At 40.5% G+C, this 27499-nt stretch overlaps 1 protein-coding gene across 11 annotated transcripts in view; it reads right to left on the reverse strand.

Moving 5' to 3' along the window:
* LOC134211747 (scavenger receptor class B member 1) overlaps window positions 1-27499 on the reverse strand; it is a 142603-nt gene that overhangs the window by 12220 nt on the left and 102884 nt on the right. For all 11 annotated transcript variants that reach the window (XM_062688928.1, XM_062688927.1, XM_062688917.1 and 8 more), the window contains exon 3: window positions 18232-18484. In XM_062688928.1, coding sequence (XP_062544912.1) covers window positions 18232-18484 — 253 coding nt within the window. The remainder of the gene's footprint in view (window positions 1-18231; window positions 18485-27499) is intronic.

The raw sequence follows: 27499 nt of genomic DNA on the forward strand, positions 1-27499 counted from the left end.
CTATTAATCACAAACATAATACTCGTTCCACAAATAATTTATTACGTTCGAGAGTATCAACTTGTCTGGGTCAAATCATTTGACTCAAATGCGTTTTTCACGACCAGAATATTAAATTCACGACCAGAATATTAAATTCACGACCAGAATAGACCTATTAAAAAAAAAAACACATCGTCTCTTATTCAAAACCAAATTAAAACTATATTTTAAATATAAAATTAATGATTTTTTTGTTATAACCTGCCAGTCATAAATATGAAAATACACTTTTTGCTATTCCTGATCATAATATCTGGTTCACAGTTCGTCTTTGTGTGATAAAACGGCCTACTTTTCCATACCAACGAAATGGGTGTTTTAATGAACATTATGCAACTCAAATGGGTTGCATAATATTCATTATAACACTCATTTGGGTGCTGTAATGAAAAACTTACATTAGAACAGTAGTTACATGACTACATTTTGCTAAATTAGCTTGGGCGGTAAGACGCGTGGCTTCAAAGCAAGACCATGCTGAGGGTGGCTGGGTTCGATTCCCGGTGCCGGCCTAGGCAATTTTTGGGATTGGAAATTGTCTCGACTTCCCTGGGCATAAAAGTATCATCATGTTAGCCTCATGATATACGAATGCAAAAATGGTAACCCGGCTTAGAAACCTCGCAGTTAATAACTGTGGAAGTGCTTAATGAACACTAAGCTGCGAGGCGGCTCTGTCTCAGTGTGGGGATATAATGCCAATAAGAAGAAGAAGAAATGTTCAAATAGTGTATTCTCTGCATCGCATAATGATTCAAATAGTTTGATGGACGTTACACCAATATTTCCAAAGGCAAGTACATCTCTATCGCTTTACAGTTTATCGATGTGCAATGCAGCACGGTAATGCAGCTCTACCCTATTCATTACATAGAACTTTCTCGATTTGTGTACAATTGTTGTATGCAAGTTGTTTGGGCATTATTGTGTAAAGTGTAACAATGACTGAATACGACTGTCAAAAACAATACATGGATAAACAAATCACTTCATGTTGTTTACTTTTCGAATGATCGAATGGTAAGTTGTTCATATCATATCAGTGTTTTGTATGTAATTAAATCATGATTTATATCGTTTCAGGTATGTTATGAAATGCTCTAAAGGTGGAGAAATTTATGCGAAAAAGGGGTAAGTATTCATTCATATGACCAGTGTTTATAATGAATTGTTGGGGCCTCAGCATGAGGCATGTCATCCTCCGGTGCGGTGGGATGGAAACACCCCGGTGGCTTGCTGATGGCCTTAACAGTAACATTGAATCTGATTGTTCTCTGCAGCAACATAATTTATTGGCAAGAATGATCATGTCAAGTAAATTAGACTGTACAATTTTGGTACCGATTTATCATATTAAAGTCCATTTTTCGTCATTGCAAAAAATAGCTTGTACAACTCGTTGCAAAACTCTTTTTTCAGCACTCGTAGTATTTATCCAACTCGGCAGGCCTCGTTGGTTAAACATACAACTCGTCACCTATCATAAGACGAGTTTATACAATCCCATTGAATTCCACCACTTAATTGTATCTTGACAGATACGTATTTCGACCTCAAAAGTAAGGCCGTCTTCAGTGTCTCGTACTTGACTCGACTTAACGAGACACTGAAGACGGCCTTACTTTTGAGGTCGAAATACGTATCTGTCAAGATACAATTAAGTGGTGGAATTCAATGGGATTGTATAAACTCGTCTTATGATAGGTGAAAACATTCCACTAAAAAGCTCAAAATAATTTTCTTATCAAAACATACAACTCCTGCTGAAAATTTTTTTGTGCATCTTTTTGCACAAACTACTATTTTTATTTGATTGTTTTGACACTATATCGACATCCCTCTTTTTCCGCCATTCACAAATACTGGCATTTGAAAATGGCGTTTTTTTATAAGTGATAACAGTGATAACTCTGGTTGTCTAACCAAAACATGCATTTTTAATTTTTCAATCAGTTAAAAGCAAAATATTTATTTTTCAGGGTCATCCTAACATTGTTATTCGAAATCATCATAATAAATGATACAAACGACGTACAATAATGGTTTCTTTAGCAAAGTGTCTCAAAATTAAATAAGAAACTACTTTATAGAACATTATACAATGCTAAAATTAAAAATAAAGCCTAAAAATTTTATCTCTAAATGTAGTTGGGCCACCAAATACAGCTTAAACAACAAGCTTTTACTTTGCTGAAGATACTTTGTTCCTAAAATATCATCTTTAAGGTAAAAATATTTTTTTTCTTCTTATTTCCCGGCGTGGCCCGTCGTGTAATCACAGACTGTTTGTGGAAAAGATATTTTAGTTACCAGATAAAGATTGTCGCTTCGGTTCCCTTTGTTCTGCTGTCCGAAACATGTGTGGTACCTAACTGTCAAATCGTATGTATTGTTTCTTCACTGACATTTAGTTCACCTATTGAGATTCTCACGTCCAAATGTGTGAGTGGCATAAAAGGAAAACAAACACTCCTAGATGGTGCCACTCAGCAATGCTAGGGTTGAAATGAGTATATTTCCATATATTTTTGTACTCCTTTGCAATCATTGTGACGACCTAATCAATTTTGAGGTTATGAGCAGAAGGAAAACAAACATGTATTTATACATGCCGAAGTGCACATTAGTGTGCGAGTGCTAAACGTCACTCATCTCAATCCTTGCCAACAGAAGATGTTCTGGACAGCGACGACAGCGACAATGTTCATCTTGTAACTAAAATATCTTTTGTCTGTGGTGTAAGAGTAAAATCAGCAGTGATTCAAATCATTCGGGGCTGTCAGTTTGAATATGAACCTGAAACTTTATTTTCCTAGCAGCTGTTCTAGATTCATCTTTTATACCAGTCAACTGTCAAAAAAATAAAACTGGTATTACGCTCCGTTCTATTTTCTGCAGATTTCAAATGAATGAATGAATCACGAGATTCAAATATTTTTCAATTGTTTTGGTGTATGAATGCGTCATTTTATCTACAGATCAATCCCCTTTGCAATTACGGCGCCTCTCTTGGCAGCAACATAATGATTTCAATTAATTGAATATTTGAAAAACGTGAATAAAACACTGCTGGGGAAACCAGCGAGTTAGTTCTATTTTGCACCAGATTCAAACTAGAATAGTGGTCGAAAATTTTGAATGAAACTGAATCACTACTGATTTCACTCTAATGTTGTGTTCCATTATATCTGCAACAAGTTAATGTGGTAATGAATTATTGGCAGTGGCTGATTTTCTACCCGCCGCTTCCACATCCAGGCGCTATCTTATATGCGCAAATAACCAGCATGAGTTAACCGCCAGAAATTTGTATGGCGAAAGACATCTAACGCGGGTGTTCTCAAAATTAGAAACTTTTCATGAAAAACTATTTGGTAACGGTTATGTAGGAAGGTGTCCGCTACTACGCCTACCAAATGTTTTTTCGAGGAAGGTGCTTAATTTTGAGAAATCGAACCTTAGATGCCTTTCGCCATACTAATTTCAGAAAGTTAACTCCTAGTGTGCCGCTGTAAGCAGGCGCAAAGCAGGCGATTCATTGTTGCGAGTTGAGTTTGTCCCAACATTTACAAGAGAGGAGTATAATGCCCGACAAGAAATTACATCTGAAGGCGTCTCTGATCGCATAGTTTTGGCGTATGTTATCTCCGCGGATAAGAATAGCGAAACACACAATTTCACCTAAACCTCCAGAGGACACCACACATAGCCCTGATGACGTCACAACGTTCCTTGCGATGACCGGAAGGGGTTTCTTTAAATCGATGTCATCCACCGAAGCCCGAAGCCGCTGACCGAACTATGAACTACGGCAGCTTATATAACGCCAGGTCGGTATGGAAAAGGTATTCAACGTGGTCAGCATTGATGGAGGTTTTTTCAAGGGCCAGAACATCCCACTGGAAGGGCGATGGCAGCAAACGCGTTGCCGCCATTTCTTTCCATTTTATTTCTACTAGTTAGCCTTACGTTAGACGAAGACGATTAGGCCGCAACGATCAAAAACGCAAGTTATGAATGAGTTAGTTTATCCATGATAGTGTTTATTCAACGATTCATATGTCTAATATTGTTTTAAAAGATTGTACGACAATTCCCCGAAAACGAATTCCCAGAATGCAATTCTCCCGAATAACAATTCCCTGAATTTAACAATTCCTCGAATGCTTCTCTCTTCTTTTTGAATGCGGCACAAAGCGATGGGTATCCAGTTAATCATATGAGCAAATTTGCAAATTTGTAGGATTGCTGATCCAGAACTTATGAGTTTTATTCTCGGTTCGGCCTAGGGTGCTTCCAGGTCCATCCTTTTCGGCTCTTTGGGCAAAGTGTATCCATTGTACTTGCCACAGAAAACATTCATGCAACTGACAGGCACGGGAAAGCTTTGGATGACTATGGAAATGCTAGAAGTTGAAAACAGCCCAAGTTTCAGACAAAATGTAGAGCCTTTGAAAATTTTTATATCCCACAAAGACCTTTGCGAAATAGAACTTTAGTGATTTAGTAACGGAGAACTATATTATAATATTAAATCTGTATCAAACGGTCTACAAACATGATTGACGACAATAAACAAACAAACAAAATGAAGAGAACGCGCCAATGCTTTCTTTGAATGGACGCATCTGATCGGTATAAGCCGAAGTAAGGAGATATTGCTTTCATAAAATTGTATAAGTTTGCTCGGTATAATTAACGCATCTGCCCGGTTTAAGGCAAAGGGAAAAGATAATGTCTTCTTAAAATAAATGCGTCTGCCCGGTATAAGACAAAGGGAGGAAATAATGCCTTCTTTAGATGATAGCATTGCCCGGTATTAGAGGAAAGGAAGTAATAATGCCTTCCTCAAATGAACACATTTGCCCGGTATACATACTCATGCAATGGCGGGCATGGAAAAGCTTTCAATTAATAACTAAGGAAATGCTAATAGAATTGAGTTGAAGTTGAAAAGCAGGCCAAGTTCCAGTTGGAAGGTAGAGCCAGTGAAGAAGAAGAAGAAGAAGACAATATCAAGAGAATACTCATGTCTAACAATGACTACATGAAGTATTCGGGAGGTTTTGAATGTCAAATCAATACATCAATCATTGTCAATGTTACTTCAATACCTAATTAATACCCCAATGAGGTACTGCCTGCTAATTATAAAAAATTAACAATCAAATTTGAAATTGGAGCATTGAGATACATTGAAGTTGGTATTTTGGAAAATAACGAGAAAGCTAATGAATAGGTGAATAAATCACAAAATTGAATAGTTTATGAAGAAAATGAGCTTCTTAACAACAAAGATAGTATACCCTATCTCGTGTAACCATAATTCACTAACTGCAACAATAAACACTAATCGTTCTGAGAAAGATCACGTTTTCAGTTTTTTATTCACCCATGCACCGGAATGTTTCCACGCGGTGTCAAATGCAAACAATGAATGTATGTATACAAAGAAAAACGCCAATTCTCATGGCCGCTATAAAAAGTTATGCAATGCACGGGAAAAAATTCGGTCAGTCTGACTTGCTTTGCTATTTACACAGGTCTGAGTGCTCAGCTGACTGTAGCGTTTTCAAGCACATAGAAGTTGAATGAGAAATGATAAAACTCAGTAACTGTTGATTAATATAGTTCAGACTTACCCAGCTTTATATGTAGACATTTTTTAGTTATTTAAAGTTACAGTAGTATTATAACAGTAGTATGTCAATTTGATGATTTTGTAAAACCCTGCGGAACAACGTGTCAATATTACAAATTTTATGATGTTTTTTGGGACTATACCAAGGGAAAAATTCAAAATCATTTTTCAATCTTTATTTTCAATTTTTTGAAGTAACCTTTTAGTCCACAAGAGCCAACATAAAACATGACTGGTCTAAAAATCAGATTTGATTTATATTCATCAGTGATAATAGAAAAAAGGGTGACTCAAGGATCTACTATTGTTTTCACATTTTTACAGTTATTAATTTAATAGTTTTCTATGTCGACTATTGAATGAATATGTATCTTGCTGTCACAATATAGATAAACTATGCCCAAGGAGTCTCGAGTTTGTCCCATCCATTTGCCTTATGATACACGAATACAAAGATGGTAATTTGGCTTAGGCATAGTCCAATTCGTGAATTAAAATCGAATTAAACTTAAAAGCGACAGTTCAAAAATTTTCGAATAACCCTGATCGCAAAGCAAGATTACTTCAGACAAATATTGAATCATTTTTGATAGATGTTTTGTTGGTCTTGCTGGGAAGCACCAGCCATTCTTATGACCGGAGAATTTCACTTTTAAGTTTAATTTGATTTTAATTCGCGAATCAGACCGAAGCCTTAGAAACCTCACAATTAATAAATGTGGAAGTGCCGAATGATCACTAAGCTGCGAAGCGGCAATGTCCCAGTAGGGGGTTGTTATAAGACGAAGAATAATAAGAAGAATGGGCTTTCTTTTGTCTTTATTAGCGAGACTTCCAGGCTGGCTCGTCTCGTAAGGGTCTGTCTCATTTGGATAATTAAACTGAAATTAAACTTAAAAGTGACATTTCAATAATTATCGAATAACCCTGCCCGCAGAGCAATATTACTTTTGACAGATATCGAATCATTTTGCATCGATGTTTTATTTGAATTGCTGGATAGCACCAGCCACTCTCATGACCGGGTTATGTTCTAATTTTCGAACTGTCACTTTTAAGTTTAATTTTCCAAATGAAGAATTAAACTTAAAAGTGACAGTTCGAAAATTAAACAATCACCCCGTTATAAGAATGGCTGGTGCTACCCAGCAATTCCAATAGGACATCGATGGAAAATGATTCGATATCTGTCAAAAGTAATCTTGCTCTGCGAGCAGGGTTATTTGATAATTATTGAAATGTCACTTTTAAGTTTAATTTCAGTTTAATTATCCAATTGAGACAGAGCCTAAGAATGGGCAGCAATCTTGTTACATTCACTTAACAAAATTTTATGCAAATCGGTGAACGATGTAGTGGGGGTATGCTCATTGGAAAGTATAATTTTAAAGTGTGAAGAATCATCGATATTTAGGGTCAGACCCGTCAGACCCTTAGGGTCTGTTCATTTGGAGATTAAACATAAAAGTGACAGTTCGAAAATTAAAAAATCACCCGGTCGTACGAATGGCTGGTGCTACCCAGCGACACATTTTTCCGAACTATAGAGCTAGGGACACCTAGACTAAAATTACGGGCACTTCCAAAACTGCAGATCGTTAAGAGTATTTTATTTCCTTTGTTAAGCGCTGGAAAAGGAATTATAATAGGAATTCGAACTGGGATTAAATTTGTTTCCAATCAGATTTTAACCCTTCTCGTTCAGAAAATGTAATGAGAAACGTACATAAAAGATCGAAATTGTGCTTATGGGAGATGGATCCCACCATTTTCATTAATATGCCTGTTTTACATTACTCCATAGGTATGTAGGTATTTAAGCTCTTTTTATTATTTTTTCAATTTCATGTTTTCTCATTCAAGAGTGTAGCGGGCTTGGTAGTCATACACACTTAATTTTTTTTACCGGGATCTCAGCAAAATGGTCAACTTTTACCGAGATTTGCACAGCCGTGCCCCAGCAATCATGTTTTTTGCCGAGATTTCTGTCAAAATTGCTGAAAATCAGCAAATATTTTGCCGAAAATCAGCTAACAAACGTCATTCCCGCTGAAATATCAGTTTTATATTTTGCTGGCGCACGGCTGTGCGGATTTTTGCCGAGCTGCAGAAATAAAAACTAAGTGTGTATGGCTACTGATTCTGCCTCATACGCAGGAGGTCGTGGGTTCAATCCCAGGTCCGTTCCATTCTCCTACTTTGTATCTTTCTCTATATTTCTCATGTTCTAGCAATCGCTAAAAAACTGGAAATGGACTTCCATACCGTTTCCATTACTATTCCTATACCTCCAACTTGAGTATTCTAACAGTAATCTGCTAGAATTGGAAATGAACTATAGAGCTCGTTTCCTACAATCCAATTAGAAATTCCATCAGTTGCCTTCTTCTATCTATCACATTGGCAGCTCGTTAACCAAGACGGACCTCTGCCTCTGGAACCTAACCCAAAAATTCCAACAAATTCCACATGAACTCGTGGCAAGTGCAGAGGTATATTCGGCTTGCAGTGGGCGAGTGATTGCATCATCATTTCCTCCCCCTTCCCTACATTGACTTGCATTCTGACGTGGCAGGCGCCAGTATGATCTACTAAATGAGATCACCAGTACTTGTACAGTATCCCCCCGCTTATCCGGACCTCGTTAATCCGACGACTCGTTAGTCCGGATCTCGCTAATTCGGAATTTTCCGGATTAAAAAGTATCAACACCCATTTAAACACATTATGCTGTCAGTTTTCAAATTTGTGCTGTGATTTTGTTTTGATTCATTTGTATGGATTTGACAGTCGGATTAACGAGAGAAACCCCGGTAGTCCGGCCATACATTTGTCGGATCAGCGGGGGTATACTGTACATTGAAGATGTGTGCAAGTCCCTGCTGTCAGAACTTTGAAAAATCAGAAGGGTTATATACAAGATACGACCTCCCGACGTAAACTACGTAAAACAGATAATAATTATTTTGGTTAGAGCCTAGAGTGATTGAAATTTTTACTTTTGCGCTCCCTTACACACTTAAATTTATTTGCCGGGCTCGGTTAACGAATTACCGATTTCTCAACAGCTGAGCTCTCGGTAGTCACCTCGGTAATAAATTTTGATTACCGAGTGCTCGGTTCAGCTTCTAAGCCAGTGAAATGTCAATAATTACCGAGTAAAACTGTAAAGGTTACTGAGTATTCGGTAAAACAAAATACGGGTGGATCTGTAAAAATAGAGCACACTTTTGTATCCCAAACAAGAGAATAAAATGGAAATTGTACTGAAACTTATTATTGAAAAAGAAAAAACAAACAATTTCATTTCAACCAATTATTTATTTCTGTCCTATTCGAACAAAATTTTGATTTTGAAGTCTTAAAAATGCTGTAAAGCATTTCTGGTACATGGAGCAGATGAATGAACCATAAATTGCATCAGTCGTTGTGAAAAACCGAGAAAATCGGACAACTGTTGACGGACAATTACCCTTTAAATAAAATCATAGCAAGTGATCCGATAGTTATAAGAAGACGAGGTGCAGCCGTCGATTTACGCAGTAGTCACTCCGGGCTATTTCACAATTTGTCGGTCACTCATGTCTGCTGCTTCCCCTGCGCTTTGAAAAATCCTCATCGTACAAGTGATGGGGATACTCGGTAGCCATACAATTAGCTGAAAATTCAGAAATTATAATTATAGATAGCAAATGAAACATTGCCAATTGTTGTTGCAATAGTTATCGCTTTTACTTACATGTATCCTTAAAATCCAACAGTACCGAAGTCAGCCGCTTCTGATTGGAAAGAAACATGGCGTCACATCAAGCTTCACGCTTGTTGGCCGAAAACAGAGAGCTCGGTAAAAAGCTTACCGAGCACTCAGTAGCTCGAATATTTTTTACTGACCGATCGGTATATTTTTTGACAAGTCTGGTAGATTTTCATAATACGGAGTAGATCGGTAAATTATTCTACCGAATTACTGTATTTCATTTTATGATGCTGAGAGGTCGGCAAAAATGTTTACGGACATCGGTTAATTCTTCATACTTTACTGATCTCTCGGTTTAAAATTACTTTTACAGGATAAAATCAGTAAAAAATATTACCGAGCTGTAATTCTGGATTTAAGTGTGTATGCTTGAACGACAACATTTGCTGTTTTGGTGAACCTCCTAAATTTTCAACTGAATTGGTTATAATATAACTGAGTACGAGCAGTTTGAAGTTTGTATGAAAATTACTATAGAAACGGGGTATGTGAGAGATCGTTTCGTGAGGCGGATAATTAACTATTTAGGGGGAGATCTCCCAACGCCGGACACCTCCCAATACCGGACACTACTTGCAGACGTCCCTCCTTCATCTTATTAAGTACAAAAGGAAGCTATTGAAAAGGCTTCTAACGGCAAGGAATATCAGATCTTCATGTGATAAACTTACTTCAATTCAATTGTTTCTTCTCGCTGAGAAAGCCACAGAAATTAGCAGAATCAAAAATTGAAGAGGACATTGCAAAAGGTGGGAATTTGGTTTAGGATATAAAAAATGTAGCTGAAGAGTTAAATAAGCTCCACTAACATTTTTTAATATTTACTTACAAGCACGCGAAGAATTTACTATTCTGAATGATGTCTTTACTCATGTAACAGGAACTTAGTCACATTTGAACATGATGCAATAGTGTCCGGTACTAGGAGACATTTTTCTGAATCGTAAAATTTTTAACCAAAATTCGTTGAAAAACGTGTTCAAATGATCAAATATACCTAGTTTATATGAATCATCAATGGTCAATAGTCATATTTTGTTTTTCCTTTTTCTATCTATTCTTCCTTTGAAGCAATATAACTCACGAAGAGGATGACCGATTTGCGAGATTTCCTCACTAATCGATTCGTATTGGGATCAGCTGTGTTTTTATATGCAAAAGTTTAGTAAATTTCAAAAGAAAATTTGGGAAAATTGTCAAAATACAATATTAGGGCGAGTTTGGAGAAAACCTAATGCGATCGCTCGAAAAATGATCTAGAGTGCGGCCGCGCAATCAACGCAGAAAATGACATTTCGAATGTTAAACGTAAAAACCCTAGCAACGCAGGGTACGTTCTGCTAGTATGGTATAAATGGAAACATAATCCGGATAGTTAAAGTTTTTTTTTTGTTAAATGGCTTATGTGTTAAATGGAACTGGAGGATCTCCCCCTAAATATAATCAACCCGAAGACTTCGTAGAATATATCTAAATCTGTAAGACGATTGTTGTTGCGAACCGATCGGATTTTCGTAAGCAAAGTATAAAGAAAATAAAAATGCTCATTATTGATACGTTATTCTTTTACGTGCTCAATTTTCACGATTTTTCATTTTTCACACGATTTAGTATTTCCTTAATAATTTTTCTTGCAAGCAGCGAATTGTTTGACAATAAAGACGATTTATTCACTTGCTAAGTTTCCTATGTTGCCAATGTACTCATATATTTTTAGATATTAATGACCAACGTTGCAAAACGGTTTTCCGAAAAAAATACTGTTCTCACTCATAGTAATTCTCATACAAACTTCAAACCGCGCGTGCGTGCTTAGTCAAATTACAACCATTGGGATGTTGGATATATGGGGTCGGAGGTAGCAAGGCTTGTTTTGGTAAACGTTTTGCCGCATGTAATGAGTAGTTTTTCCGCAAATCATGTTCGATTGCAGACCAATCTATTTATGTTTCGAACAAAATTGGCGTAACTCACTATATATGAAAATGGTTGGATATGACAATTTAAAATTTTCATTTAAAAACCCAAAATTTACTATTCTACAGTGGTGATGATGCCTTTCTCCGATTGTTATTCGACTTAGAGTGATTAATGCATTCAATAGTTAATTTCCTATTAAATGGCGATTAATGCTTTTGAAATGTTATTTTACAGGGATGTTGCCGAAATAGTAGGATACACGCTAACTTTCACCTACTCAGTGACTAAGTAAAATTGCATTGCTCTCTCTTTCTATCCCTCGGAAATTTTACTCAATTCCCGTCAAAACAGTTAGAGTGTAACCTTGTTTAAAGTTGATAATCAATTTTAATATTCACCTCTTGCTAACATGAACATGTCCAGCATCTGTAGCACTTTTTCATAAACACTACTTTTTTGCTCCGACCGCGGTCATTGCTCTGGTTTTATTTTGTACTTTTTGTGCGAATCACCGCACAAAAGTAGAGCGCAAGAACCAACCGCAGACGGCGGTCGTAACGAAACTGTGAAATTTTACTGGGTTGGTAAAGATTTGGAATTTTAATGTTTTTACGTTGATTATTAATGTTTCCAATAGGCTTATAAAATTGCTGGAGAGTTGCCGATTCGATTGATAATAAAATCTCGAAAATCCATTGAAAGATAAAGGAGCTATTAGCGTTTGAAATCTATCCTAATTTCGTGACGGTCTCGAATTTGGAAATTTCCGTTTTACACCCTGTATCAGAGTCTTCCCCTTAGACGTAGTTTACGTCAAAAAAAATCATTGATTCAAAGAGTTTTGAGATTTTCTGAATAACGTATACTGTGGTATATTGTAAAAAAAAACTGGTATCAATGCTTTACAATTCCTGGAAAATATTAAATAGAATATCAGAATTGATAGAGAAATATCTGGCGAGAGTCTGTACTGAAAATTTTCAAGTCGTCTACTTATCCGATTCGATCAGTGAACACAAACAATATTTATAAATAGACCAAACAAGAGAGGCCCGAGGTAGCTATCTTAAGGTACACCGGAGGGAATACTAAATCGTGCTGTCTATGCTATAAACTTTAACAAATGCAAGTTCGCAGTTTCAGTTTGTGAGGCATTTTATTAAAAGCCTTGGCAAAAACTGCATCTCATTTGTAATGCTGGTTACAAATAATATTAAGTTGGTGGCTGTCCATCAACTACGTAGACTCTTGAAAGGGGTAGGTCCCCGAAAAATTGTTCAGAATTTCAATAAGAAATTTTTTGGATTTTCCTTAAGCAATTCTTTTGACTTTCACGGTAAGCGCTTCGGAACAGCGTGGAAAATTCTTCCTTATTTCAAACAGAAATTCTTCGAAATTTCAACGGAAAAATTTCGTTGGGAAAATTTTTGGAATTTCCGCAAGCAATTCTTTGGACTTTCACGGAAACTTTTTTGGGATGGCCGTGGAAAATTCTTCGTTATTTTTAATAGAAATTCTTCGAAATTTCAATGGAAATTTCTTCGAGATTGCCGATACAAATTCTTTGGAATTATCAATGGAAACTTTTCGAATTTTTTGCCGAAAAAAGAATTAGTTATTTGTATTTCCCACCAAGGATTCTTCGACGTTCCTTAAAAAAAAATGCTCGTAGTTTTATAGGAAAGCCTTTGTAAGAAATTTTCACTAGAAATTCACCGAAATTTCCACAATCAAAATTTCCGTGGGAAATAATTCTAAATTCAGACTGGTCTAAAAATCAGGAAATATTTTGAATGTCTAATTGTAAAATTCTGAAACTACCTAGGCAAAATATTTTCAAATTTCCACAGAAGTTTACAACGGTAAAACTTTTGCAATTTAGAGTGACATTATTTGAATTTCAAAGGAATATTCTTCAGAATTTTCATGAGAAATTCTTCTTATTTTTAAATCAGTGGCGGTAGGAGGAATTGAATCCACCGGAAATTTTATTAGTTGGCTTTGAAATCTGGTTTTCGGAGCCGTGGACAGAGGACTAAATTTGAATTAGTTTTGATTTGAATTTTGTTTTGTTGTTCTTATATCAAAATGGATTTAAAAAGATAACTCACTTAACACGTGATTGATCTCCATATTATTTAGAAATACACAGCAGATATGATATTTTGTAAAATTTATATATAGTACTAGTCGACCCGGCAGACGTTGTCCTGCAAAGTAGGCGAAAATGCGCGTTTTGAACTACCCATGCGAAGTTTCCATACGATTCTTAATTTTAGTTTTTCACGATTTACTCAACCTTACTCGTGATTTTCGCATAAGAAAATATCATATAAACCCGTCGGAAACGATAATGGTCATATTTGCTGAAGGAATGGAGAAAATCCATCCAGCCGCTTTCGAGTTATGCGGATACGAACACAGACTATTTCATTTTTATTATATAGAAGATATAAAGTATACGTAGAACTTCGGTGAGGAGAAGGAAAGGCTTTGGAAAAGTCTACGAAAGTCTACTAGGGGGAAGGAGTTTTGAAATCGTTAAAATTTGGTCTGCGTGGTTTGTTGACAGCCCCTTAGTTGTAGTTAAATGGTGTTCATAGACGAAATAAACTACCCAATAGTGAGCTCAATTCACCCAACCTCGAACATCCGTACGGGAAGCCAAAATTGAGTAAATGGGGTCGAAGTATTTTGCCTTTACTCCTATTCCTATGTTTAAAAAGTACCCAACGGAAAATTTATTTACCCAACTGGAGGTTTAATTCACTGAATTTTGAGTTCAAGCAATAAACTCAAAGTTGGCTTCCCGTATTAACCTGGCGTCGTTGGATTCTTTCGCTCTTTTGTTTTTGACAACAGAAGAAAGAGTGGATGAAAGAGAAAAGAAAAAATAACTCAAAAGTAAGTTAAAAAAACTCAAAGCTGGGTACTTTTTTTCTTCCGTGTACGGATATCAAAGAGAGCTGCTGATGATAAAGATGCTTTCTACGCGCAGCTGAAATGTGAGTACAACATCTGCCCAAGCCACTACGTCAACATCATCATAGGAGATTAGACCGACTTTTGGAGAGTTTAGCGCCCACCGGGTGACGAACGAAAACGGCCTACGACTAATTGGTTTCGACACCTCCAAGAATATGGCCATTCGCAGCACTTACTTGCAACACAGCCTTCCGTATCGGTACACCTGGAGATCACCACTGCAGACATAATAACAAATCGACTACGTTCTGATCGATGGACGGCACATCTCCGACATTATCGACACCAGGACATTATCGGCGTTAAAATCGACTCTAGCCACTTTCTGATAATGGTGAAACTGCACCCAAAACTATCCTTCTTTAACAATGTTTGGTAAGACCGGACGAAACGGTACGACCTAGAGCGACTGAAGCAACCTGATGTCACCACTGCATACGGGCAGCATTTTGAGGCAGCGTTTCCGGAACAGGGTGAGCTCAATGGGGCCCCTCTTGAGGACTGCTGAAATACTGTTAAAACAGCTATTAACGACGCAGCAGAGCGTAACGTCGGGTGTGTGGGACCAAGTCGACGGAACTATTGGTTCGCCGAAGAGTGCAGACTTATTCTAGAGGAAAAGGACGCAGCAAAGGTGGACGCGCTGCAGCAAGGGACCCGGCAGAATGTGGAACACTGTTGTCGGAAACGGAGCCAGAAATCCGACTTTTTCAGAAGAAGTAACGTCACCTGGAAGAAGCGGAGTGTGAGGAGATGAAACAGCTGTGCCGTTCTTAAGAAACACGCAAGTTCTATAAGAAGTCAACGTATACCGCAAAGGTTTCGTGCCGCGAGCCGAGATGTGTATTATAAATTCAGTAGAAAATCGAAATATAGCCGCTATTGAAATTGGATTTTTCTCACAATCCATACGTTAAACCTTATTTCGAAAGTAGCACATCGCCAAATGAAAACAGCGCACCACTTCCGAAGTTAGGTTTAACGTACGAATTGTGAGAAAAATCCAACTTTGTTAGCGGCTATAATTCGGATTTGCACTGAATTGATAATATTGTGCAGGGATAGGGATGCGCGTATCTTGACAGATGACCGTGTGGTGATAGAAAAGTGGAAATCTCCAATGATGTTTTTAATGACTAATTAAATTGTTCATCAAGGCCATCTTAAATCGTATAAATTTAAGCTGACTTGCAAAGACTCTACTTCTTTTCTCTTGTTTTGACACTTGTTCTTCTTTTCATCACAGTTGACCATCGAGTTTCAACTGTTGCCTTGACTGTTTCTACTAGAGGTTTCAGTTCATCGTAAACCAAGTGGCACATTGCGTTAAAGTATAACCCTAAGGATGCCGAAAAACTTTGCTGAAGAAGGCACGTTGCTGGAACGTCCACGAAAAAAGTTATAACGCTTCGAACATTGAGTGTTCAAACCATATGCAAAAAATCGTTTATTCTGCCAGCACTGCCGTACTACGTAGACCAATAATTTAACTGAGTTATTTCAACATAATTAATCTTATAGGGCTTTAGAGCTAATGGGAGCTATCCGCAATTATTTCTCAACGTAAAAACTCCGACAAGAAGGAAGATGGGTTTTGCCCTTCAATAACCATAGGTTGTCCGGTAGTGCTGGCAGAAACGTTGATTTCTTGCATATGGTTTGCACAATCAATTTTCGAAACGTAATAACATTTTTTGTATACCTTCCAGATACGTACCTTCTTCGGCAAAGTCTTTCGGCATCTTCCAGACTATATGCTAACGTATTGAGTCACGTGATTGATGATAAATTGAAGCCTCTAAGAGCAAAAATGTAAAAAGTACGTTTTCCCATATTAATCTCCATGTAAATTTAAAACGCGATGCGGCATGCGAGGTTGCAACCAATCGAGCCCATATTCTGCACAGTTGATTGGAGTCCCAAAACGATTCAGGAAAACCTTGATCTCACTTGATCGGACGAAGTTTGCGTTTTTCCATACAACTGCGCCCCACGCTAATATATATATGTGTAAGGTACACTGGGGGAAGTGGAAAAGGAAAAATCGATAGTGAATGTTTGAATTAGTGTAAAATCAGTTTAAATTATCTAAATGCGTTCAATCAAAATGGGCTATCATAAACAGCCAATTTTTCACCAACTGTGCGGTATTTCATACCATTTTGGTCGCTTGAAATTTATGGAAATAGATTTTAAAATTAGGAGTTGTTTTTCCACTTACCCTAGTGGGATGGGGTAAGTGGAAAACCCATGTTACCTTGACCTTCAATAGTGATCAGTAGTTACATATAACTAAAATCAATACGATAATTGCTCTGAGTATCTTTTGTGGAATAATTTCATTACCTTAACGGAATAGATCCTCAAGGAATTCTCGTAATAGCTAGGGGAGGGCTGGTTTTGCCTTCTCGAACACTAAGTGTACGTAAAATCTATATGTTCGCCAAAAAGATGAACTTTTTCAAGGAAAAATGAGACTTACAGGGTTATAAACTAATCAATTTAGTTTAATGAATTGAGATGATGTCTGTATGTGCGTATTTGTATGTAAGTGTGTGCGAAAAGCACGTGCAAACTTATCAGATATTCTTAAGCACTTGTCCTTAACCAAATTGTTCGCAAAAAAATTGCATTCAACGGCGAAACTTGTTATGAATAAAAATTAATGTGAATTATACAATATATTTACCTATCAGTGCTATTTTAACTTTTTTATACATTTTTTTTTCATGTGTAAAACATGTGAAAGGTATCAATACCGATAGGTGGATTAATCTGGCATTTTCTAATTTATATTAGTCCAATCACCACTGGAATCACAATGATAACAAAGAAGGAACATATTTAGATTCACAGCTATCGAAATAAACCCTGGAGGGAAGAAAAAAATTGCGTAATTAGAATATTATCCACTTCCCCCGCAGTGTTTGATACCTGGGGTAAGTGTAAAATCTTTGAATTATTTGCTTTCTTGGTACAAACCACTACCAATTGAATGGGATTAGTTTAATTGTATTATAATGGTCTGGTCACCTGTGATATAAATTCGCATGAAAAAAGGACAATTCTCACTTAACTTTTCAAAAGGACCAAAGTAACATTTTTTTCATGAATTAATTTGAGTACTGCAATCAAAAACTTTCATGTTTTTCTGTTGATTGCGCTATTCAAATTAATTCATGAAAAAAATGTTACTTAGGTCCTTTTGAAAAGTTAAGCGAGAATTGGTGCAAATAAGAATTGATTTTATGAATGTAAAAATCAACTTTTTTCAACAACCTAAAAATATAGTTCAAGCGTTAATCGTGTTAGTGTATGTATTATACAAATTTCAACATAGTATTAGTGTGGGCATCAAAGTATATTGTTGCCTAATGTTATGATGTGGTAAAAACTGTAAAGTATGTACAATTCCAATTTTTCGAGTCGATTTTTACACTTACCCCCTTTTTCCACTTCCCCAGTGTACCTTATGTGAGTTAACGTATCTCTAAAAATACATTTGTATGTAGTGAATATATCCAGACAAATTTTTTTGGTCCATACTGTATCTGCTGGAACTTGGCAAACCGAATTCTGGAAACGCAATCCTATACTTTTGTGTCAACTATGTTAAATCACTAGCTTCTATGTTATTTTCAATTATTGCTTTTTTCAAATATTTTAACGAAAACGAGTTAATAAGGAGTTACCTTCTGGTTAAGTTGCTAAAAAATATGAGATGGAAATATATATTTTTTTTCGTTGCGTTGCCTCCATTCCACGATCACTCCACACAAGTTAGAAATACTTCCGCTAATAAACCGGTTTCACGAATGACGTCCTTCGCGGTAGCTCGACTCGAAAGTTCATGGATCACAATTCGTTCAACTTGCATAATACTTACACGTATACGTAAGGGCCCAGCTCGTCTAGAACTGGTTTTGTACCGTTGTTCAAGAACTCATCCGCGTTGGTGACATTATACACGAATATTCGTATAATTGGTTCCACAGGTGGTTTTGACCACCATCCAAATGATTGTCCTCCTTTCCTTAGTGCTACTTGATGATTAATTACTGCTCTAACTAATGTGGTAAATCCGAATGTGACTAGAACTCCGAGTACCAGCAAGCCCAAGGCAAATGCTATCACAAACCCTGTAAAAAAAGAAAATTTGTAAACGTTTGGCCAATCGTGGTGTAACGAACAAAGAAAGTCATGTGTTATATTTCAATCTATTGTAGTGCTGCTAATTTGCACTAGCAGCAAATCCTGTACTGTCAGCTAGTAATGGTAAAGAGAGTGAATGAAATTTCCATCTCTATTTAGAAAGTTCAATTTCCAACGCGATACATCAATTGTAAAACTTAGATCTTGAATCTATTATCCGTAGCATGGCGGTAGTAAAAGTAAGCAAAACGATGTTGGGCAGCAGAGCATGAATAATGCATCCCATAATTTGATCACAGACCGATGATGTCTGATCTAACTCCAACGGCTGTTCAAGGCCAATGAGAAAACCATAGATTGATAGCTCTGAAGCTGCTTTTTTGTTTATATTTCTGGTCTTCGTGGAAAGATATATTTATATATATATATATATATATGATAGTAAGATGACAGAGAAGTTGCTTTGTGATGGAAAGATATGTTCTAAGCTAAACGAGTTCTAAGATACGCCAGCAAATTCTTTGCCGGTGTCCTGAGTTCTCAGCCGGTGTCAAATGAGTGCATTAGGTAACAATTGATGTATCACTATGAACAACCCTACTTAATCCACTTAGCGGTAGGCGACCATCTAACGCTTTATAAAAAATAATCCATAATAATCCATAATCCATAAAATAATCCATTTGGAGAATTAAACTTAAAAGTGACAGTTTAAAAATTAGCAAATAAGCCGGTCATAAGAATGGCTGGTGCTTCCCAGCAATTCCAATAAGATATCGATGCAAAATAATTCGATATCTGTCAAAAGTAATCTTGCTCTGCGAGCAGGGTTATTTGATTATTATTGAAATGTCACTTTTAAGTTTAATTTTAGTTTAATTATCCAAATGAGACCCTTAATAGATTGTATTTGTCATTTTAATAATAAAGACCTTGTAAAAGACAGACACAATATCTCGAATCAAGGGTTGTAACGATTTTCAATTTCTGCCCTTGTCGACAAGTTAAATTAAGTTAACATTAGTTTTATTTTTCTAAACTATTGCAAAGCAAAAAATATGATGGATTTATTTCTCGCTTAACTTTTCAAAAGGACCTAAGTAACATTTTTTTCATGAATTAATTTGAGTACTGCAATCGAAAGATTTCATGTTTTTCTGTCGATTGCGCTATTCAAGTTAATTCATGAAAAAAATGTTACTTAGGTTCTTTTGAAAAGTTAAGCGAGATTTCCAAGAACCATTTATTATATACCTTTAAGTACTAAAATCTGTTGCTATGAAAGTTCATGAAATTTGGGGTAAAACCTTTTCTTTTATGGTTAGTACTAATTGAGTAGTTACGGGATTAAACGTAGATGGCCAATAAAAATAAACCGTGGTAGAGTCTTATAAATGAAATAAGAAAAAATAAATGAATACATATCCTACAATAAATGAATCTAACCTGAGACACCTAGTTCTATTAATTTAACCAAAGCTAAGCCTTGAGGGTCTGTTGTCCGCCCGTTTGATAATACTTTACGTTACGTTTCCGATACTTTTACCGCTCACGCTCTGCTTTCGATTCACCTTTGTCAGTCTACCTTTCACCGTCAGTCTACCTCAGTCGATTTGAATTTTGTGGCCATCTTTAAGGCTAGTACGCTGCTGAAAAGTATTGTGTAAATAGATAGGATACGGAATGCTCACGGAATGATTCCGCTCTGAAATTCCGTGAGCAGTACGGAGCTGAAAAGTATGGAAATTTTTGTAACGCTAATACACCCAAAAAACAAATCTGACAATTATTGTATAAAATCTGGGCATATACAATTCTGTAAGCTTTTTATACAAATATTGTATTAAAATAATACAAATCTGTATTATTTTAATACAATATTTGTATAAAAGCTTTCTAGAATATGTATAATGTCTGATTATACAGTTTCTGTAAGGTTCTTATGCAGAACTGTATTAAAATCAGCCATCTCCTGGTTGGGTGTAGCGCCTGCTGGGTAAAGTAAATGGAGCTGCCACTTTTCACTTTAAAGGGATTTTTTCCTCACGGAAAAATACTCCGTACGGAAAAGTGACATTTCTCCAAGCTGTCAAATTTACCGTGAAAATTTAATCTATTTTTTCGTAATCCCATTCCGTAAGAGCAGCGTACTAGGCTTTAAGCACAGAGAAACAGACGACTCACTTAGAACAAAATGCAATCAAAATCATCATCACGGAAACAACGATTGCTTTTACTGTTGACATTTTATTTATCAAAACAATTGCTGTAGTTATTTCTTCTATTTCATGAAATAGTCAATTATAACACCCTGGGATCCTGCCATACATACATTCAACACACACACACACACAAACATCCTCGCACACACTCACACATTGGGGGCAGCAGGGACTTTGTCCAAGGGCTTGACGACCCCTCCCCATGGCCACTGCGAGTTAGACCGGGACCATCGTCCCTAACCCCTAATCCCAAGGCGTCAAGCGACCCGTGCCGAGGGGATGCATGGCCAGGGGGGTGAAATAATGAGCTAGGCCTCTAACGGAGCCTGTGGGGTACCTGGGCACCCTCCACAGTAATTGTTCCTTACCGCGTCATGCTGGGCTCTGGCGTGGTGGACCTCTTTTCCCGAGCAACTCGTGGGACCAAAATGGAAAACCAAGTCAATTCTTCAATTAGTGGTAGTAGTGTAGGCGACAACCCCTTCGCAAGAGGTGGGTTGTTCAGGTCTCCGCCTAGGAGGCCAGAGGCAATAGTCGGCAGCTCAGTGCGCAGCGCCAGCGTGGGTCACTCAACCTTCCTCTCGGCTATAAAAACGCCGGTAGGGGTTATTGACGGCCCATGGCTTGTGGAGGCGATGAACCGCAAACGCGATGGGCTTTCGGCCTTCGAGGTGGCGACGGAACAGCTGGACGCCATCATCGACTTTGCGTCATCGAAGCATAATATCTGCAAGGACCTCAAGAGGAGCTTGCAGAAACTTCGAAAGTCGATGCTGGACGCCAAGCTGGAGAGGGCGGTCGGGACGGCCATGTGTAAACCCGTGAAATCGGTGGAGTCGAGGTCTACCCAGACTGAGGCCCAAGGATTCGCGGACTCGGGCAAGGTCGAATCGACCGAAGGCGTGCCAGCGAAGACGGTGGTGCCAAAGTCTACCCAGACTGAGGCTCAAGTATTTGCGGATACGTCGGGGGTGACTGTTCCAACGGAGCAGACACAAAAACGGGGGAGACAGTCTCCAGGGGATGAGCTCCCTGGGGGCCGCTCCAAAACGCGGAGGGTTACTACCCCGAACAAGGGTAGTGGGGCTGGGAAGCTGAACCCCGGCCAGGTACCTCCAAAACCGGGGGAGGAAGGACCTGGAAAGGTCCGTCCACTCAGGAAAGACGGTGGCAAGGGGTTACGGCAGGCTGAAAGTTCTCAGCCGCACCAGACCATGGAAATAGAGGGGATGACGCCTCCTGGACCCTGGTCAAGAACAAGAGGAAACCGAAGACGTCAAGGGCCGAAAAGAAGGCCCAGGCGAATAAGGGTAGCAAGAAGTCTAGGGTAGGCGCCAATCACTCCAGGGGCGATGCCCTAGTCATCACGGCGGACGAGGCTAAGTACTCGGATGTTTTGAAGGCGATGAGGAGTGACGTCAAGCTCGGTGAACTCGGCGCCGACGTACGTCGAATAAGACGTACCCGGATGGGCGAGATGATCCTCGAGCTGAAGGGCGCCGCCTACAAGAAGTTGGCGGAGGAAGTCCTAGCCGAGACGGTCAAGGTGAGGGCACTCACGACGGAGGTGAATCTAAGGGTTAAAGACCTGGACGAGATCACCGAAGTCGAAGAGCTCGTCACGGCACTGCGGCGACAGTGTGAAGTGGAGACGCCCACCGCAGCCGTTCGGCTACGGAAAGGTACGGCAGGGACGCAGGTAGCATTGGTTCGGCTATCTGCAGCGGACGCCTCCAAGGTAGTCAAGTTAGGGAGCGTCAAAGTGGGATGGTCGGTATGCCCTGTGCGCATATACGAGCAACCCGAATTTTGCTTCAAGTGCCTGGAACCGGGGCACAAGCAATGGGACTGCAAAGGCCCTGACAGAAGCAATCTCTGCCGACGCTGCGGATTGGAGGGACATAAGGCACAATGCTGCACGAACCCTCCCAATTGTTTGATTTGTTCCAGCAAAGCTGTGAACAGCAAGCATGGGGGGTTCGATGTGCCCGGCGTTTAAGCGTGCTGCAAAATCAAAATGCAGGTAACGCAGCTGGCTTGCTCGGCCTCGCCCGAGTGTTTGGTGTGCGCAGGTTTAGAGGAAACGGCGGAACACGTGTTGTTCGTGTGCTCACGTTTTCGCGCAATGCGTGACCACATGCTTGCCACATGTGGTCTGGACACTACCCCGGACAACCTAGTTCGGAGGATGTGTAAAGATGAAGTTGGCTGGAACGCCGTTTTATCGGCTATCGCCCAAATTGTCTCGGAGCTACATAGAAGGTGGCGCGTGGACTCAAGGATGGATAGTTCAGGCGCAAATAAGAGGTGGTCCAAGGGATCGGAGTCGGCTTCATGGGTCATACCGGTGGTCATGCTCTGTGGTCGAACTCGATCCCTTTACCGAACAAGTGGCCGCGCGAAGAACAACATGGTATCGTCGCTTTCGCGGCGTCGGTCAACCGGGCGGGTTCCGAGCCCGAGGACGGAAAGGGGTCCTCGTCAAGGCTGGGGCAGGCGTAGGCACCGCGTCGGCAAGTCCCTCTGTGTGCTGGCGAATAGGCCCTATCGCAGAAAGGTCAATTTGGGGTGCACGCGGCATCATCATTCTTGATACCAGTCGTGCAGAGGGAAGCAGGTGCGAAGTCGACCCTGCCCACCTTCCGAGGACATAGGGCGTGGTAAGGCCACCTGGAAAGCCGGCAACGCGCTGGCACGATACCATGGTGTTCTTCTAAAAAAGCGAGTTACGATGTTCAATGCTGCAAGGACACGCAGCTAACCTCGAGGGTGCGTTGTGCACTGGCCCCCCTTTGAAGCATTACTTTCTGGTTGTACAGAAGGGATTATGGGCTTGGCGGCAATGGAAACGGTTTAGCGGGTCGGGAATGTAGTCCTGCCTCCCTCGGTGATCCCTAACCCCGCACTTCCTGGTCAACCCAGGATGTCTGTTGAGCAGATTCCCCCTCCATTGTTTAGGAAGAAAAAAAAACACACTCACACACCCACCCAGGCCCAGGCGAATAAGGGTAACAATAAGTCTAGGGTAGGCGCCAATCGCTCCAGGGGGGGGGGGGGCACGAGCAATGGGACTGCAAAGGTCCTGACAGAAGCAAGCTCTGCCGACTCTGCGGATTGGAGGGACATAAGGCACAATGCTGCACGAACCCTCCCAATTGTTTGATTTGTTCCAGCAAAGCTGTGATCATGAAGCACCCCGGAGGGGGGGGGGATGGTTGTTCAAAGTGCCCGGCGTTTAAGCGTGCTGCAAAATCACAGTGCAGGTAACGCAGCTGAACCTGAACCACTGTGATGCAGCCCTGCAACTGCTGTGTCAGACAGTAGCTGAATGGAGGACGGATATCGCCATCATAGAGGATCCTTACCGGGTACCCACCAGGAACGGTAATTGGGTCACCGATAGATCTAAAATGGCGGTGATATGGACAACGGGGAAATCCCAGTCCAAGAGTTGGTGTCTTCGACACATGAGGGCTTCGTCATTGACAAAGTCAACGGGGTCTTCTTCTGAAGCTGCTATGCGCCTCCTCGATGGTCGATAGAGCAGTTCAGACGTATGCGGGATTGTTTGACGGCTAACTTGATGGGGCGTAGGCCGGTGGTAATAGTGGGGAACTTCAACGCTTGGGCCGTGGAATGTGGAAGCCGTTGCACGAATCAACGGGGACAGATCTTGCTGTAATCACTTGAATGTTGGATGTAGATTTGAACAATGTCGGTACCAAAAGTACCTACAGCTGGAACGGGTCGATTATCGACGTTACGTTCTGGAGCCCTTGTAACGAGCGGCTAGCTCAGGGGTTCAGGGTCGGCGTACTCGGGAAGACACACTCTCTCTCTGAAACCAACAAATTTGCACAAAGTGGACCAACACAGGATGACCAAGAACTTCTTCCAAGACTAATTAGGTAAAACGCACAAATACTTTTAACATACATATAATCTAGTAAGCGATACATCAATCAAAGGGGGGGGGGGTCGTTGCGGCCGTTGTAGCTTGTTGGAGCACATGACGTGACATGCAGGAGAAGAAAGATGGCGTGCAGATGGTTTACCTCGGTATCGGCTACTCGGAGTGATAAAGGTGTGGCGGGAAGCGGGGTCCATATTTGGCAATTGTGGAAATTTTGTCCGTGCCGGGGCAATGACGCATCGGATCAGGTTTTGACAAGCGGGGACTAACCCATCAGACCTAGCCAAAACCCTCACCTCCTAAACTTTGGTCATTGCGGTCCGTATAGTGTGGCGTGGCAATTGCGGTAGGCTCAACATCCACCAGTACGGGACTCGCCGAACATCCACGGCAAAAGGACTTCCAGGAACACTCCGGAGCTGCGACTTGTCGCCGCCCTTTCTTCTGGATCCCAACAATCCTGTTCTGATTTAACTCCCGTTTTTTTGTCCACCACTATCTCTTCTCGACCATCCCTCTCCTTCTCCACCACCATCTCCTCTCGACCATCCGTACTCTTTCCTTTTCCTCTCATCCCCATCATTCTACTCCGATGACATTGACACAATGTATTTGTCAGTTAACGAGTCTGAGTCCGAAGTAAGTTATGATATGTGAGTCGCTTCAAACAGTTAGCCTAATATTTGAAATGCTAGTATAATGTGCGTACATATTATCAATAAATGAATTCAATTAATTTTCGTCAAATTATATTTAGGAAAATTCAATACTTCTAACAATAAGTTCACTATCCGACTTAGTTCTACCAATGATAATTACAATTTTAGACAGTCTAACAGTTAACTTTAGCCTCAGTCGAATTTCCAGGCACAGCCTGTTTGATTCCAAGCTATTGTTAACAAGCTGTTGGTAACACCCTGGCCAAACGAGTAGTTCGAACTGGAGGGTAAATGATGGCTACACTCACAGCGACCACCTGGCGGTTCGCTACAGTATCGACTATACGACCAGCATTCAGCGGACGAAAGAAGGGACGAGGCCTAGCCCTCGTATGTGGAAGACATCGTACTTCGACGACGAGGTGTTTAAGGAAGCGCTCCGCCGCGAGCACAATACTCTCGGTCTGCGATGCCACCATGCCTAGGATAGTCCACCCTAGGAATGGGAGGCCACCGGCTTACTAGTGGACTCAATCAATTGCGAACCTGCGCCGCGCCTGCCTACGGGCACGATGCGGATGCAGCGAGCACGCACAGAAGAGGAGCGTGTTGAACGACGGGTGGCGTTTGTGGCTGCTAGAGCCGCTCTGAAGACTGAGATTAGATCAAGCAAAAAAGCCTGCTTCGAGGGCCTGTGTCAAAATGCCAACGCGAATCTATGGGGTGACGCATAGGGTCGTAATGGCCAAGACACGTGGGGCCATGGCCCCTATAGAGCGATCACCAGAGATGCTGGAGAGGATCATCGCGGGGCTCTTCCCACGTCATGACCCAAGGTGGGGCCAGGGTGGCCGGCAAGGGAAGAGTAACTGTGGCGGAACTTGCGGGGATTGCACAGTCCCTTAGTATATGTAAAGCGCCATGACCGGATGGTATTCCGAGCCTGGCCATCAAAGCGGCCATTGCTGAGGCTTCCGAGATGTTCGGATCTGTCATGCAGAGATGCCTTGACGAAGGAGTCTTCCCTGAAGCATGGAAAAGGCAGAGCTTGGTCCTATTGCCAAAGGCAGGGAAAACCTCCGGGGGTTCCGTCGGCATATAGACCAATATGCCTGCTTGAAACGGCGGGGAAGGTGCCCGAGAAGATCATTCTCAACGGGTTGTTGATACGCACGGATGGTGCGGATGGTCTATCGAGTGACAAGTTTGGCTTCCGAAAGGGTAAGTCGACCGTAGACGCTATCTTGTCGGTTACCAAGTCTGCGGAGATAGCTATCCAGTGTAAGAGGAAAGGAGTTCGCTATTGTACAGTAGTGACTCTCGACGTGAGGAATGCATTCAATAGTGCCAGTTGGGCAGCTATTGCAGATGTGCTCCTGCGTCTTGGAATTCCCGAGTACCTGTACAAGATTCTCGGAAGCTACTTCCAGAATCGAGTACTGGTGTCGGGCGGAAGTGCGTTGACATAACCTCAGGGGTTCCGCAAGGTTCCATACTGGGTCCGTTGTTATGGAACGTCATGTACGACGGTGTCTTGAGGTTGAAGTTCCCGGTGGGCGTGGTAATCGTTGGTTTCGTTGACGATATTATGCTGGAGGTCTACGGCGAATCGATCTAAGAGGTGGAGTTGACTGCAGCCCACTCGATCGCAATTGTGATCGGATGAGTTCCAGGCAGTTAGAACTGGCTCACCACAAGACTGAGGTGGTTGTTGTTAACTACCGAAAGTCGTAGCAACAAGCGGTGATAAGGGCAGGCAACAGCACGGTCACCTCTGAACGCTCCATCAAACTCTTGATGATCGACGATAAGCTTACCTTTGGTAGCCACGTCAATTACGCCTGCAAGCTATAGTGGCATTGTCCCGGATGATGTCCAATAGCTCTGCGGTTTATGCCAGCAAGCGCGATATGCCATCGCGGTCGTGCGATATATGCCATCACAAATATTGCCCTCCGCTCGCTTTCAAATCGACTTCTATAAAAAACATTCTTCATGCCTGCCGTATCCTAACGGAACTATCAATTCTATACTTTCGCCTCTAATTCTATCATGAACATGTACGTCTAAGTTTGGAAGACGATATCCATATCATTAAATAACAGTGTTTTGATTTTGTCAAGACTGAAAAGCCATCTCTGAAGCATTAAATTACAATAGAAAGTAATAGGTGGATTCACCTTCCATTATCCGCATTGTCCCACTCTT

Source organism: Armigeres subalbatus, chromosome 2 (assembly GCF_024139115.2).
Source record: "Armigeres subalbatus isolate Guangzhou_Male chromosome 2, GZ_Asu_2, whole genome shotgun sequence".
Taxonomy (NCBI): Eukaryota; Metazoa; Arthropoda; class Insecta; order Diptera; family Culicidae; genus Armigeres; species Armigeres subalbatus.